Genomic DNA, 15164 nt, shown 5'->3' on the forward strand with positions numbered 1-15164 from the left:
TGCTCAGACTCACATATTAATAAAACCACATTGTACTGAAATGATGTTTATTTTGTAAAGCTCCAATAGGCATTCTGAATTGTGACAAGCAAGCACATTCTGAATTTTGTTTTTGAAATGGAACTATGGCAGAAGAGCCTTAATTTGATAACCGTAATAAAATCTATTAGAACCACAGTGGCGTTAACCCAGTCCGAAGGCCTAACGAGTGCATAAAATTTTGACAAATATTATAAGAAATAACAAACTTATGGCCAAAAAACTAAAAGTCTATAACTGTTTACTTTCTTCGCAAGTGTAAAGTTAAATTGAAAATGCTATAGGTCATTTCTAGGAATCCAGCAAGAAATTATTCAGTGTGCTTTTTTTGTTGACAGATGGAATTTATGTTTATAGACATTAACTATTAGAATATAAAATTATATCAGAAAAATAATCTTAGCTGAAGATTCCTAAATTAGATGACAAAGGACATTTTAGATATTTTAAAATTTCATATCATTGTACCGAAGCCAATGCTTCAGTTTGTGGAAGCACAAATTAAAACCCTTCAGGGGATACTTACCCTTTTCTGTTCCTTTACATACTCTATCAATTCATCTCTTGTTCTCTTCACTGCCTCTTCCACAGCCTTTTCACTTCGCTTTTGCTCTTCTATTATTGCTGCCTTAACAGTTTCCTGTTTGTGGGAGGATGAAAAAAGTCAGGGAGGTATGTGCTATGACATGTTTGTGCCCATTTTATATAAACTAAAAACCCTCTTCAGTGGGTTGAGCTTATTCTGTTCAAAGCATACCTTTAAACAGGAATAAGAACTTATGAAATCTTTTGGGTTCTGTTAGAGATTCCACAGAATTCATTTTTCTAAACTGAGTGAAAGGGAAAAGAAATGGAGTAAGCCATTTATTGCAGGGAGCGCCTGACAGACTCCAATGGCTTCCTTACCAACCTTTCATTTGATGTTTACATGATTGATTGCTTTCCTGTACTTTGCACTGTCCACATAAGACTTCCAACTTGTGTTTATTCTTCCAAGAACACCCTAATGCTCTAGGCTGTTTTATTCACATTTAATTTTCCCATCATACAATAATCAAGTGTGGTCTGGGTGGTAAGATTTACAGCTAGTTTAGTTCTTCTGCCAGGTTAAGATGTTGGGAGCTGGACACCATGAATGAGAGGTAAGAATTCTACCCTGTGTGCTAATATATGAAATGAGAAATCTAGTGAAAAAGTGATATTCCCCATTTTACTGAAATAGCAATCAAGAACCCTGAGAGAGTTCAAATTTTCAGATAAAGAGAAAGAAGGCTAAAATTCTGAAAAAGAAATGTAACACTTCTCAAAAACCAGGAAATATTTTCTGCTAAAATAGCATTTCATGGATTGGAAGAATGCAACAAACTTCTATAACTTCCATTTGTCTACAAAGGTATCATCCTTTTTTTTGAACAGGCTATCAATTAGAAAATGCCTTGAAATTTCTCAGTTGTATTTCCTTTATTTTGTTATTCTTGAGGACCCTTCACTTTGTAGTGTATATATGTTTTTGTTTAGTTTTTCCCAATTAATTTCAGACACATATATATCAATATATACATATATATATATATATAAAATCTAGAAAATATGAAGTAGTAAGAATTTTCTATTATGAATATATTTACTATCGAAAATTAGTAAATACATAAAAATATGAACACAAAACAAACACACACCCATACAAAATTGGGTATAAAGAGGATGGGACGCAAACTGTACATACTATTTTCTAACTCTGGCATTTTTCATTTAAAATACATTTTGAATATTTTAAAGTAATTATATATTCTTTTATGATTTTATATTTCATTACTGGGATGTATAATAATTTATTTTACTAATATTTATTCATGGATATTTTGGTGGTTTTTAATAAAGCAGTGACAAGCATCCATATATGTAACTTTGTGGTGCATATTAGATACTTCCTTAATTTCAATTCATGAGGTAGAATCATGTTGCCCAAGGGATATAATTTTTGAGCTCTCTTACAGCTTTTGACATTTTGTACAATTTTTTCCCATAAGCAGCCCATGAGAATAGTTGTTTTCTTGCAACCTTGATTACATTTAGTCTCACCAGTTTTTAAATCTTCGCTTATTTAAGGGATAATCATATCTAACTTTATTCTGCATTTAAAAAGATTATGTGATATGCAGCATTTTTCATAGAAGTATTAGCAATATACATATTAGCTCTTATCATTTGCTTGATTGTGTCCTCTTCCCACTTTAATATTGGTAGACTCATAATTTTTTGGATTCCCTCCCTAATATATAAAGTTAAGTCACAAATCTCAAAAGCCCTATAATAAGACTTTGACAATTGTTACTCTTTATTTTCTATCACTAAGTACATTAAGCTTCAGTTCCATTGATGAAATAATAAAATACAAAGTTGTTTCCATGATTATCTGAAAAGATTAAAGTCAAAAAACTATAGTATTTTTTATGTTTAATTTTTTATTGAAGCATAGTTGATTTACAGTGTTTCAGGTGTATAGCCAAGTGATTCAGTTATACGTATACATATATCTATTCTTTTTCAGATTCTTTTCCATTATGGGTTATTACAAGATATTGAGTATAGTTCCCTGTTCTATACAGTAGGTCCTTATTGTTTATCTATTTTATATATAGTAGTGTGTATTTGTTCATCTCAAATTCCAAATTTATGCCTCCTCCCTGTCCCCTCTGGTAATCGTAAGTTTTCTTTCTATGTCTGTGAGTCTATTTCTGTTTTGTAAATAAGTTCATTTGTATCATTTTTTTGGTTCCACATATAAGCAATATCATATGGTATTTGTCTTTCTCTATTTGGCTTCATTTAATATGATAATCTCTAGGTCCATCTGTGTTACTGCAAATGGCATTATTTCATTTTTTTATGGCCGAGTAATATTCCATATATATACCGCATCTTCTTTATCCATTCATCTGTTAATGGACATTTAAGTTGCTTCCATGTCTCGGATATTGTAAACAGTGCTGCTATGAACACTGGGATGCATGTATCTTTTCAAATTAGAGTTTTCTCTGGATATATGCCCAGGAGTGGGATTTCTGGATCATATGGTAACTCTTTTTAGTTTTTTAAGGAACCCTGCATACTGTTTTCCACAGTGGCTGCACCAATTTACATTGCCACCAACAGTGTAGGAGGGTTCCCTTTTCTCCACACCCTCTCCAGCATTTATTATTTGTAGACTTTGATAATGGCCATTCTGACTGGTGTGAGGTGATATGTCATTATGAAAAACTATAGTAATTTTTGAAAAAAAAAAGGACAAAAAAAGATTATTTAAAATAAAAGCATCTACTATTACAATTTCTATTGGTTTCATACTTACTAATTTGGAATTTGAAAATTTTCAGATTTTATAAAGGCAAAAAGTAGTGCATATATTACTAAGCTCTCTGAAATAAAACACATGAATAGTTCTTCAGTGAAGGGTATGAATATTCACACTATGTGGGTAAATTAAAAGTATAAGTTTCACATTAGTTCCAGACAGATTTTGCCAACAGCCAAGTTACAGAAATCCTTGGTTTTCAAGGGTTTTATAATTTTAAAACTACTGTAGACCTGGATTATTTGAATATAAAAGATAAATCCATATCATACTGAATATCAACCAGAATTTCTATCTAGTAAGGGTCATATAAGTAAATTTGACTAGATCTGTTTGGTTGAAGGCAAAAGGATCAATTTAAATAAAAGGGATATATCCAGAAAAAACATGAAGAGTTAGCTACTATGTTCTTCAGTTAACATTTTTTTTAGGGGGGAAGGGGCTGCGAGTTTACACTGTCTGCTCAGTTCACATTTTTGAGGATCCTCCTTTCCTAATTTTTGAGTTAAAGAAGAACATTTACAAAGAAAGTTTCCTTGATTCTCTCCTCCCCAGTTGGGAGTTAGGGGACAGTCAAGGTTGTGAAATCCATATACATACTGTATATTTAAAATAGATAACCAACGAGTACCTACTGTATAGCACAGGGAACTCTGCTCAATATTCTGTAATAACCTAAATGGGAAAAAACCTTGAAAAAGAATAGATACATGTATATGTATAACTGAATCACTTTGCTGTATACCTGAAACTAACACAACATTGTTAATCAACTATACTCCAATATAAAATAAAAATGAAAAAAAATGAATACTACTTGTCAATAAATATCTTTGAATATCATACAAAAGTAAAGTTTAAGCCTTCCATTTTCTAACCAGCCCAAATTCTCAATTACTTAGAAATGATGAATGAATTTTGTGTGCATATTCAAGTGTGTGTTAATATCTGCCTGCATGTTTTGTTGAATTCCATGAATGAACTAAATTGTCCCTATGAGTCATAAGAATTAGTCTAAAATAAAATATACCTCACAGGAGATGAAGATTTGCCACCAATGAGTATATTCAAACAAGACAATTCTGAAAGAACGTTTTCCGGAATATTTTAGTAATGGCTAAACCCCTGGGATGTGATTATTCTCTAGGGCAAGGTTTCTCAACCTTGGTACTACTGACAATTCCTTGATGGTGGTGGAGGTGGGAGTCCTGTTATAAGCAGCATACTTGGCATCTGCTCACTGGCTCCCCTCCAGGTGAGAAGCACTGCTCTAAAATAAACAGTTTGGAGGGAAAAATATCCATTTGCATATGTGTTATGGTTTGTTTGTTAAAATATATGTTAACACTTCTCATCATAAATATTTTTTTGTCTAAAAATAAAATATGTGCAAGAAATCACATCCAAACGATTATATAACTAGTTTTTAAGTGTGGAAGAAAGAGTTCTACATACTCATTTTTAAAAAATGAATGACTGGGATCAGTTTCTATACTGTTACAATTAAATATGTCATGATGAATGTCATTTAGGGCTAAAAGCTTATATAACATTTTGTTTAAGATTTAAAAATTTCTCCTCATTGCTTAAAAGTATAGTTATGCTTCAGTAACATTAAATCCACCATACATTTCAGTAAAAATGGGATAGTGACTTAATAAACGGTCTGAGGTTGTTCTTTATCAGTGCGATATAGTTAAGGATTGTAAACACAGTTAAATTATTTATGGGAAACAAATCACAGCAATCAATTTAATTTTGATCTGCGGGCCATAAAACACAGTATCAAAGATTTTTCTAGGGCAATAGTGCACTTAATTTTTGTTTCTATACATGACGTATGCATATTATCTAATTATGTATTATTTTAAAAGCTGCACGTAGTTTTGGAAATGCACCTTAGAAAATGAGTGTCTGAATCATAAGTAAAGTCAAGGTGCTGTATGCACCTCCTGTGCATCAACAGTTAAAAAAAAGAAGTGAGACTTCTATTCCTACACAAATTTATGAGCTCACACTACAGCTCCATCAGTGCTTTTCACACATTGATCCAACTGCAAATGGAATTTCCACATTTCAAAATCCATTCACTGGGCAACTGAGGAGCTTTCATCTAACTTTCAATTGGAAATAATTAATCTGCACTGTAATGATATGCTAAATGGAAAATATTAATAGAAGAACCTGATTCTACAGATGCTTCTCAACTAATGAATATGCTCAATTAAAATCATATGCTCATTGACAGATATCAACGTTTGCCAGTACCTATTTGTGTGAAAGACATTCTTAAAGATGAAATATGTAGTCTCATTACATATTAGCATTAATAAATGAGTATTTGTAACCATTTTTGATGATAGGGATACTTAATTGAACCACAATTAAGCAAAATGTTATCCTCCCCAAAGAGAATTCTATTCTTCTCACTAGTAGAGCTACACTATGAAAAATTATCTTTATTATCAATACTACATTTTGAATTTCATCAATAAAAAAAATTTGTGAATATCTGCTTTTTCTTGGGTTAACGTAAACTCCTACATAATATTATCAATTAAGCCTCTTGGCCCATAAATGCCTGAAATATTTAATATCTGGCCCTTTACAGAAAAAGCTTGCCAATCCCTGATTTAGCTCATAATTCTGTAAGTTGGCAATCTGCGCTGGGTTCAGCTGGACAGTTCTTTTGGTCTTGGCTGGGCTCTCCCATGTATCTGCAATCAACTGCTGGGTCTGATGTGGCCACTACTACTAGGATGGCCTACGGTAGGATGGCTTGTTTCTCCTTCCTGTGGGCTCCCAGCTCCTGCAGACTAGTTCGGGATTTTTCACATAGCAGCTGGACAGAATTGTAAAAGAAGAGTGAAAGGTCTTTTAAAAGTCTCTTAGATATGGGCTCAGAAATGATACAATGTTACTACAGCCACATTATATTGGCCTAAGCGAGTATGTATTAAACATTAATTCCAAAATTCTTATCTAATTGTCTAATTATCTTCTCAATATATTCAAAGATATCAGGCATTCTATTATGTTTATCTTCTTGGAGACAAATCTTGTGGACATATCTCCAACCTGGATTGGTTGTTCTCTAGGTCTGCTACATAGCTGTCTATTCTGGGATTTCCCTCAGTCATTTTTCTAGGGGTTTCGCTACATCTCTCTTGAGCTGTTATCTTCAGCTTTCTAGATACCACTGGATCCTTTTTTCTTGGTTTACTTCTTTGTTTTGATAGAGTACCTACTCCAGGAGATTCCTGAGAAAAGGCACATGAGAACTGTTTTCACACTTAATTTATAGTTTGGCTAAGTGTGAATTTCTAGGTTGGAAATCTGTGCAGTTTTCAAGGTTATTGCGGAGTCTGATTACATTCTGATTCCCCATCATTTGCACAAATTTTTTCTCTCTTATGAGAACATTTGTTAATTTTCTTTACCTTTGTTTTTCAAAAATTTAACAACAAACTTAGTTACAGGCCTACCTAGAAACTCATATCTTACAATCTAGAAAATCATGTCTTTCAGTTCTGCAAGATTTACTTTAATACTACTACTATTATTATTATATTGTTTCCTGCATTCTATTTTCTGCTTTTTTTATTATTATTTCTCAAAATCCTATGATTCAGCTAATGAACCTCCTGAACCGACTGCCTTATTTTCTGGTCTTTTCACTCCTATTTTCCATTTCTTCAATGGAATAAAATTTTTATACAATTCTCTCTGGAAGACTTCTATCACTTCATCTTCTGACTCTTGCTGTTGTTTTTTAAAACACTCTACTGTATTTTGTTTCTAATCCTTTTATTTGACTTAAAAAAAAAGCATCCTCTTCCTGTTTCATAGATACAAAATCTTCTCTTACTCTTGAGGAAATTAATAAGTCTTTTAAACTTTTCATATATCCATAGAATCTGTTTTATTTTCTGCTTTTCATGGGCAATTCTCTGTTCATACTTGACTATTTGATCATGTTTAAAGAGCAGAGCGCTAAAATGCTGAGTAACATCTCTGTGCTGCACTTGTGGTTTATGCACTGTGATCTTAATAGCAGAGCAATCTGGCTGCATTGTTTCCTTCGGGCAATTTCTGATACCAATACATTTAAGTCTTTTATCTTGGGCTGACTAGATTCCTCAGAAAAGAATCTTCCAATTTCCTGTCTGGTTGTCAGCATTCTGAGAGCTGTGATGGGAAAAATGGCTAAGGTTCTCCATAAGCAGCTTAAACCTTTTCACCTTGCTGTCCTCCCAACCCCATTTCATTACAGCATCTATACGTTCAACTGTGCTTGGTGATCCCTGGTCTAGAGACCCTCTATTTCTTTTTCTTTTTTTTCCAGAGAACTAATCCCAGTTTTCTGCCAGAATTGGCAGAGAATAAGTGGGGATCTAACTGTTTATTAAACAGACTTCCAAACTTTCCTTCTATTTGAAGCTTCATCTTCATTTTCCCTTCTAGAGATATCTGGTGCCACCAATGAGTAAGCCTTTTGGAGTTTCTACAATGTACACTGTATATTGTACGCTGGTCTTCTCAGTCAGCTCCACTTCTCATTTAGGGCTCCATTTCAGAGTGGTTTTACAAGGGAGTAGGTAAAACTGCTCTTTTTAACTAGATATGTGTTAGAAAAAATTATGAAACTTTTTTTACTTTGAAATAATTTTAGATTTACCGAAAACTTGCAACGATAGTACAAGGGTGCTCATATGCCCTTAATCCAGCTTCTCTTATTAACATCTTACATAATTATGGTACACTTATCAAGCTTGGAAATAGTATCATATAGTAATATTAAACAGATTACAGATTTTATTTGTATTTCATCAGTTTTTCCAATAATGCCTTTTTTCTGTTCCATGATTAAACCAGGGTAGAACATTGCATTCAGACATCATGTCTCATTAGTCTCCTCCAATCTGTGGTAGTTTCTCAGTCTTCCTTAATATATTGACACTGTTGAAGAGTACTTTTCAGGTATTTTGAAAAAATTTGGATTTGCCTTTTTTTTTCCTTATTATTAGACTGGGGTTATGAATTTTGGAGAAGAATACCATAAAGGTGAAGAATGCCTCTCATTGTATCATATCAGGGGCAACATGGCATTAAAAATAATTTATCACTGGCAATGTTAACTTTGGTCATTTGGTTAAAGGGCTATCTGCCAGGTGTCTCTAACATAAAGTTAACATTTTTTCCCTTTCTATAATCTGTTCATTAGATATGAACAACTAAGTCCAGTCAACTCTCAAGGGGAGGGAAACTGGACTCCATCTACTGGGAGGGGAGTATTTACATTTATTTTTTAGAGATAAATGAATATTTTTAAACTACAGATACAGTTTCTTCAGCAGCTACAGAACTATTCAGCATTTCTAATTCTTCTTGCGTCAGTTCTGGGATTTATATTTTTCTTGGTACTCTTTCATTTCATCTAAGCTTTATAGTTGATTGGTATTGTTATTTATATTGCTATATCATCTCTAAAATTTTTATAGGATCTACATTATCCTATATAAAAATTCATTCCTCTGATAATGTTCATTAATAACATTCCTCTTTCGTCCATTAATCTTGTGAAAGATTTGTGAATTTTATGTCTTTAAAAAATGACAGTTTAGTATTTGTAAACTTTCTAATCTATGTCATGCATTTCTGTCATAACTTTTATTATTGTTTTCCTTCTATCTTCTTTGGATTATTCTATTCTTTCTTATCTAACTTCCTTAATAAATTGGAAGTGTTATTAATTAGCTCATTATTTTGCAGTCTTTTCTACTTTCTAATTTAAATATTTAAGGCTATGATTTTCCTCTGAAGTAACACTATAGATGCTTCTCACAGCTTTTTAAGTAAATAACTATTTTAAAAATGACTGCAATCTTTTTCCTTTGTGCTTAGCTTTCTTTTTAAATTTCATACACAGTGAAATGCACAAACTTTAAGTGTATCACTCAGTGGATATTTACATACATATACACCCATTTACTCACTACCCAGATAAAGAAAAAGAACACTTAAATGCCACAGAAAGTTCTCTCATGCTTCTCCCCATCATAGACAACCACTATTGTAATTTCTATCCCCATAGGTTACTTTTTCTTGTTCTTAAAGGTCATAAAATTTGAATTACACCGTATTTATGCTTTTGTGACCAAATATTAGTCAACACAAAATTTTTGAGATTCATCCATATTGTAGAGTATATCATTAGTTTGTCTTTTAATTTTGGTGTAGTGTTCCAAACAATACACCACAATTTATTCATCCATTCTACCAATAACGGATATTTGGAGAGTTTCCGTTTGGGATTATTATGAAGAAAGCTCCTTTTATCATTCCTTTACACATCTTTTAGTGGGCATAAGCATTAATTTCTGTTGAGTGCATACATAATTGTGGAAATGGTGGGTGCCAGAGTATACATGTGTTGAGCTACTTAGTAAATACTGCCACACACTTTTAAAAAGTAGGCAAATTTACACTTGCACCAAAAAAGAATTAGAGGTCCAATTGATCCACATCATTGTCAATGCTTGGTATTTTGTCAGTCCCTTTAATTATATCCATACCCAGGGCAGTGGTATACTGGTATCTCTTTGTGATTTTAATTCATATTTCCTGCATGAATAATGATATTGAGCACCTTTTCATACACTTATTGGCCATTTTTACATGTTGTTTTGTAAGGGCCCTTATTACCAGGTTGTGGCTTTATTCCAAAAAGTAAGGCCTTTAAGGGATTCTCAAATGAAAGCCTTTGATTTATCAAACACTTCTACCTTTGCAAGACTTAACTTACAACCCTTACTTCCCGAAAGTACCTGGTCAGCTCTTTAGCCTCTCAGCTGTTCTTTTTTGTTGCTGGATTTTAAGAGTCTTGCACTCTGCGTATGCAATTTAGGATTTGGCCAAGGACTTGGGGGTAATCTGAACACAGATTTTTGTTGTTCTGAGAGTTTGTTCTGAAAGTATGCCTCTTGGCAGGCGTGAACTCTGCCTCCTGCCTCATTGACCCTATAAGACATTTTCTGCTTTTGAGTTTTAATTCTGCATGCTGCCAAATAGAAAACAATTTTAAGACTGAAGGCAGGGAGGAGCTTCAAGATGGCAGAAGAGTAAGACGCAGAGATCACGTTCCTCCTCACAGATACATCAAAAATACATCTACATGTGGAACAGCTCCTACAGAACACCTACTGAATGCTGGCAGAAGACTTCAGACCTCCCAAAAGGCAAGAAATTCCCCATGTACCTGGGTAGGGCAAAAGAAAAAAGAAAAAACAGAGACAAAGAACAGGGACGGGACCTGAACCAGTGGGAGGGAGCTGTGAAGGAGGAAAAGTTTCCACACACAAGAAGCCCCTTCGCGGGCAGAGACTGCGGGTGGCGGAGGGGGGAAGCTTCGGAGCCACGGAGGAGAGCGCAGCAACAGGGGTGAGGAGGGCAAAGCGGAGAGATTCCCGCACAGAGGATCGGTGCCGACCAGCACTCACCAGCCCAAGAGGCTTGTCTGCTCACCCGCTGGGGCAGGCGGGGGCTGGGAGCTGAGGCTTGGGCTTCGTTCGGATAGCAGGGAGAGGACTGGGGTTGGCAGCGTGAACACAGCCTGAAGGGGCTAGTGCACCACAACTAGCCGGGAGGGAGTCCAGGAAAAGGTCTGGAGTTGCTGAAGAGGCAAGAGACTTTTTCTTCCCTCTATGTTTCCTGGTGCGCAAGGAGAGGGGATTCAGAGTGCCACTTAAAGGAGCTCCAGAGACGGGCGCGAGCCGCGGCTATCAGCGCGGACCCCAGAGACGGGCATGAGACGCTAAGGCTGCTGCTGCCGCCACCAAGAAGCCTGTGTGCGAGCACAGGTCACTATCCACACTGCCCCTCCCGGGAGGCTGTGCAGCCCGCCACTGCCAGGGTCCTGTGATCCAAGGACAACTTCCCCGGGAGAACGCACAGCGTGCCTCAGGCTGCTGCAACGTCACGCCGGACTCTGCTGCCGCAGGTTCGTCCCGCATCCGTACCCCTCCCTCCCCCCGGCCTGAGTGAGCCAGAGCCCCCGAAACAGCTGCTCCTTTAACCCCGTCCTGTCTGAGTAAAGAACAGATGCCCTCAGGAGACCTACATGCAGAGGCGGGGCCAAATCCAAAGCTGAACCCCGGGAGCTGTTCCAACAAAGAAGAGAAAGGGAAATCCCTCCCAGCAGCCTCAGGAGCAGTGGATTAAATCTCCACAATTAACTTGATGTACCTGCATCTGTGGAATACCTGAATAGACAATGAATAACCTCAAATTGAGGAGGTGGACTTTGGGAGCAATGATATATATATTTTTTTCCCTTTTTCTCTTTTTGTGAGTGTGTATGCTTCTGTGTGTGATTTTGTCTGTATAGCTTTGCTTTTACCATTTGTCCTAGGGTCCTGTCTGTCTGTTTTTTTTTTTTTACTTAAAAAATTTTTTTCTTAATAATTATTTTTTATTTCTTTTTTAATAACTTTATTTTAATTTATTTTACTTTATTTTATTTTATTTGATCCTCTTTCTATTTTTTCTCCCTTTTATTCTGAGCCGTGTGGATGAAAGGCTCTTGGTGCTCCAGCCAGGCATCAGGGCTGTGCCCCTGAGGTGGGAGAGCCAAGATCAGGACACAGGCGACCTCCCAGCTCCACGTAATATCAAACGGCGAAAATCTCCCAGAGATCTCCATCTCAATGACAAGACCCAGCTTCACTCAACGACCAGCAAGCTACAGTGAAGGACACCCTATGCCAAACAACTAGCAAGACAGAAACACGGCACCACCCATTAGCAAAGAGGCTGCCTAAAATCATAAGAAGGCCACAGACACCCCAAAACACACCACCACACATAGACCTGCCCATCAGAAAGACAAGCTCCAGCCTCATCCACCAGAACACAGGCACTAGTCTCCTCCACCAGGAAGCCTACACAACCCACTAAACCAACCTTAGCCACTGGGGATGGACACCAAAAAAAACGGGAACTATGAACCTGCAGCCTGCAAAAAGGAGGCCCCAAACAGAGTAAGATAAGCAAAATGAGAAGACAGAAAAACACACAGCAGATGAAGGAGCAAGGTAAAAACCCACCAGACCTAACAAATGAAGAGGAAATAGGCAGTCTACCTGAAAAAGAGTTCAGAATAATGATAGTAAAGATGATCCAAAATCTTGGAAATAGAATAGAGAAAACACAAGAAACGTTTAACAAGGACCTAGAAGAACTAAAGAGCAAACAAACAGAGATGAACAACAGAATAAATGAAATTAAAAATTCTCTAGAAAGGATCAATAGCAGAATAACTGAGGCAGAAGAACAGATAAGTGACCTGGAAGATAAAAGAGTGGAAATAACTACTGCAGAGCAGAATAAAGAAAATAGAATGAAAAGAACTGAGGACAGTCTCAGAGACCTCTGGGCCAACATTAAACGCACCAACATTCGAATTATAGGGGTGCCAGAAGAAGAAGAGAAAAAGAAAGGGACTGAGAAAATATTTGAAGAGATTATAGTTGAAAACTTCCCTAATACGGGAAAGGAAATAGTTAATCAAGTCCAGGAAGCACAGAGTCCCATACAGGATAAATCCAAGGAGAAACACATTAAGACACATATTAATCAAACTATCAAAAATTAAATACAAAGAAAAAATATTAAAAGCAGCAAGGGAAAAACAACAAATAACACATAAAGGAATCCCCATAAGGTTAACAGCGGATCTTTCAGCAGAAACTCTGCAAGCCAAAAGGGAGTGGCAGGACATATTTAAAGTGATGAAGGAGAAAAACCTACAACCAAGATTACTCTACCCAGCAAGGATCTCATTCAGATGTGATGGAGAAATTAAAAGCTTTACAGACAAGAAAAAGCTAAGAGAATTCAGCACCACCAAACCAGCTTTACAACAAATGCTAAAGGACTTTTCTAGGCAGGAAACACAAGAGAAGGAGAAGACTTACAATAACAAACCCAAAACAATTAAAGAAATGGTAATAGGAACATACATATCAATAACTACCTAAAATGTAAGTGGATTAAATGCTCTAACCAAAAGACATACACTGGCTGAATGGATACAAAAACAAGACCCGTATATATGCTGCCTACAAGAGACCCACTTCAGACCTAGGGACACATACAGACTGAAAGTGAGGGGATGGAAAAAGATATTCCATGCAAATGGAAATCAAAAGAAAGAGGGAGTAGCAGTTCTCATATCAGACAAAATAGACTTTAAAATAAAGACTGTTACAAGAGACAAAGAAGGACACTACATAATAATCAAGGGATGGATCCAAGAAGATATAGCAATTGTAAATATTTATGCACCCAACATAGGAGCACCTCAACACATAAGGCAAATACTAACAGCCATAAAAGGGGAAATTGATAGTAACACAATCATAGTAGGGGACTTTAACACCCAACTTTCACCAATAGACAGATCATCCAAAATGAAAATAAATAAGGAAACACAAGCTTTAAATGATACATTAAACAAGATGGACTTAATTGATATTTATAGGACATTCCATTCAAAAACAACAGAATACACAGTCTTCTCAAGTGCTCATGGAACATTCTCCAGGATAGATCATATCTTGGGTCACAAAACAAGCCTTGGTAAATTTAAGAAAATGAAATCATATCAAGTATGTATTCCGACCACAATGCTATGAGACTAGATATCAAATACAGGAAAAAGTCTGTAAGAAATACAAACACATGGAGGCTAAACAACACACTACTTAATAACCAAGAGATCACTGAAGAAATCAAAGGGGAAATCAAAAAATACCTAGAAACAAATGACAATGAAAACACGACGACCTAAAACCTGTGGGATGCAGCAAAAGCAGTTCTAAGAGGGAAGCTTATAGCAATTCAATCCTACCTGAAGAAACAAGAAACATCTCAAATAAACAACCTAACCTTACACTGAAAGCAATTAGAGAAAGAAGAATAAAAAACACCCAAAGTTAGCAGAAGGAAAGAAATCATAAAGATCAGATCAGAAATAAATGAAAAAGAAAGGAAGGAAACGATAGCAAAGATCAATAAAACTAAATGCTGGTTCTTTGAGAAGATAAACAAAATTGCTAAGCCATTAGCCAGACTCATCAAGAAAAAAAGGGAGAAGACTCAAATCAATAGAATCAGAAATGAAAAAGGAGAAGTAAAAACTGACAATGCAGAAATACAAAGGATCATGAGAGATTACTACAAGTAACTCTTATGCCAATAAAAAGGACAACCTGGAAGAAATGGACAAATTCTTAGAAATGCACAACCTTCCGAGAGTGAACCAGGAAGAAATAGAAAATATGAACAGACCAGTCACAAGCACTGAAATTGAAACTGTGATTAAAAATCTTCCAACAAACAAAAGCCCAGGACCAGATGGCTTTACAGGTGAATTCTATCAAACATTTAGAGAAGAGCTAACACCTATCCTTCTCAAACTCTTCCAAAATATAGCAGAGGGAGGAACACTCCCAAACTCATTCTACGAGGCCACCATCATCCTCATACCAAAACCAGACAAAGATGTCACAAAAAAAGAAAACTACAGGCCAATATCACTGATGAGCACAGATGCAAAAATCCTCAACAAAATACTAGCAAAGAGAATCCAACAGCACATTAAAAGGATCATACACCATGATCAAGTGGGGTTTATCCCAGGAATGCAAGCATTCTTCAATATACACAAATCAATCAATGTGATACACCACATTAACAAATTGAAGTAGAA

At 35.8% G+C, this 15164-nt stretch overlaps 1 protein-coding gene across 9 annotated transcripts in view; it reads right to left on the minus strand.

The window, feature by feature from the left end:
• Nucleotides 1-15164, minus strand: part of CCDC91 (coiled-coil domain containing 91) — a gene marked incomplete at its 5' end in the record, with an annotated part of 407914 nt that overhangs the window by 100322 nt on the left and 292428 nt on the right. For all 9 annotated transcript variants that reach the window (XM_082419790.1, XM_082419788.1, XM_082419787.1 and 6 more), the window contains one exon: nt 566-679. In XM_082419790.1, coding sequence (XP_082275916.1) covers nt 566-679 — 114 coding nt within the window. The remainder of the gene's footprint in view (nt 1-565; nt 680-15164) is intronic.

Source organism: Balaenoptera physalus, assembly GCF_965194825.1.
Source record: "Balaenoptera physalus genome assembly, chromosome: 13".
Classification (NCBI taxonomy): domain Eukaryota; kingdom Metazoa; phylum Chordata; class Mammalia; order Artiodactyla; family Balaenopteridae; genus Balaenoptera; species Balaenoptera physalus.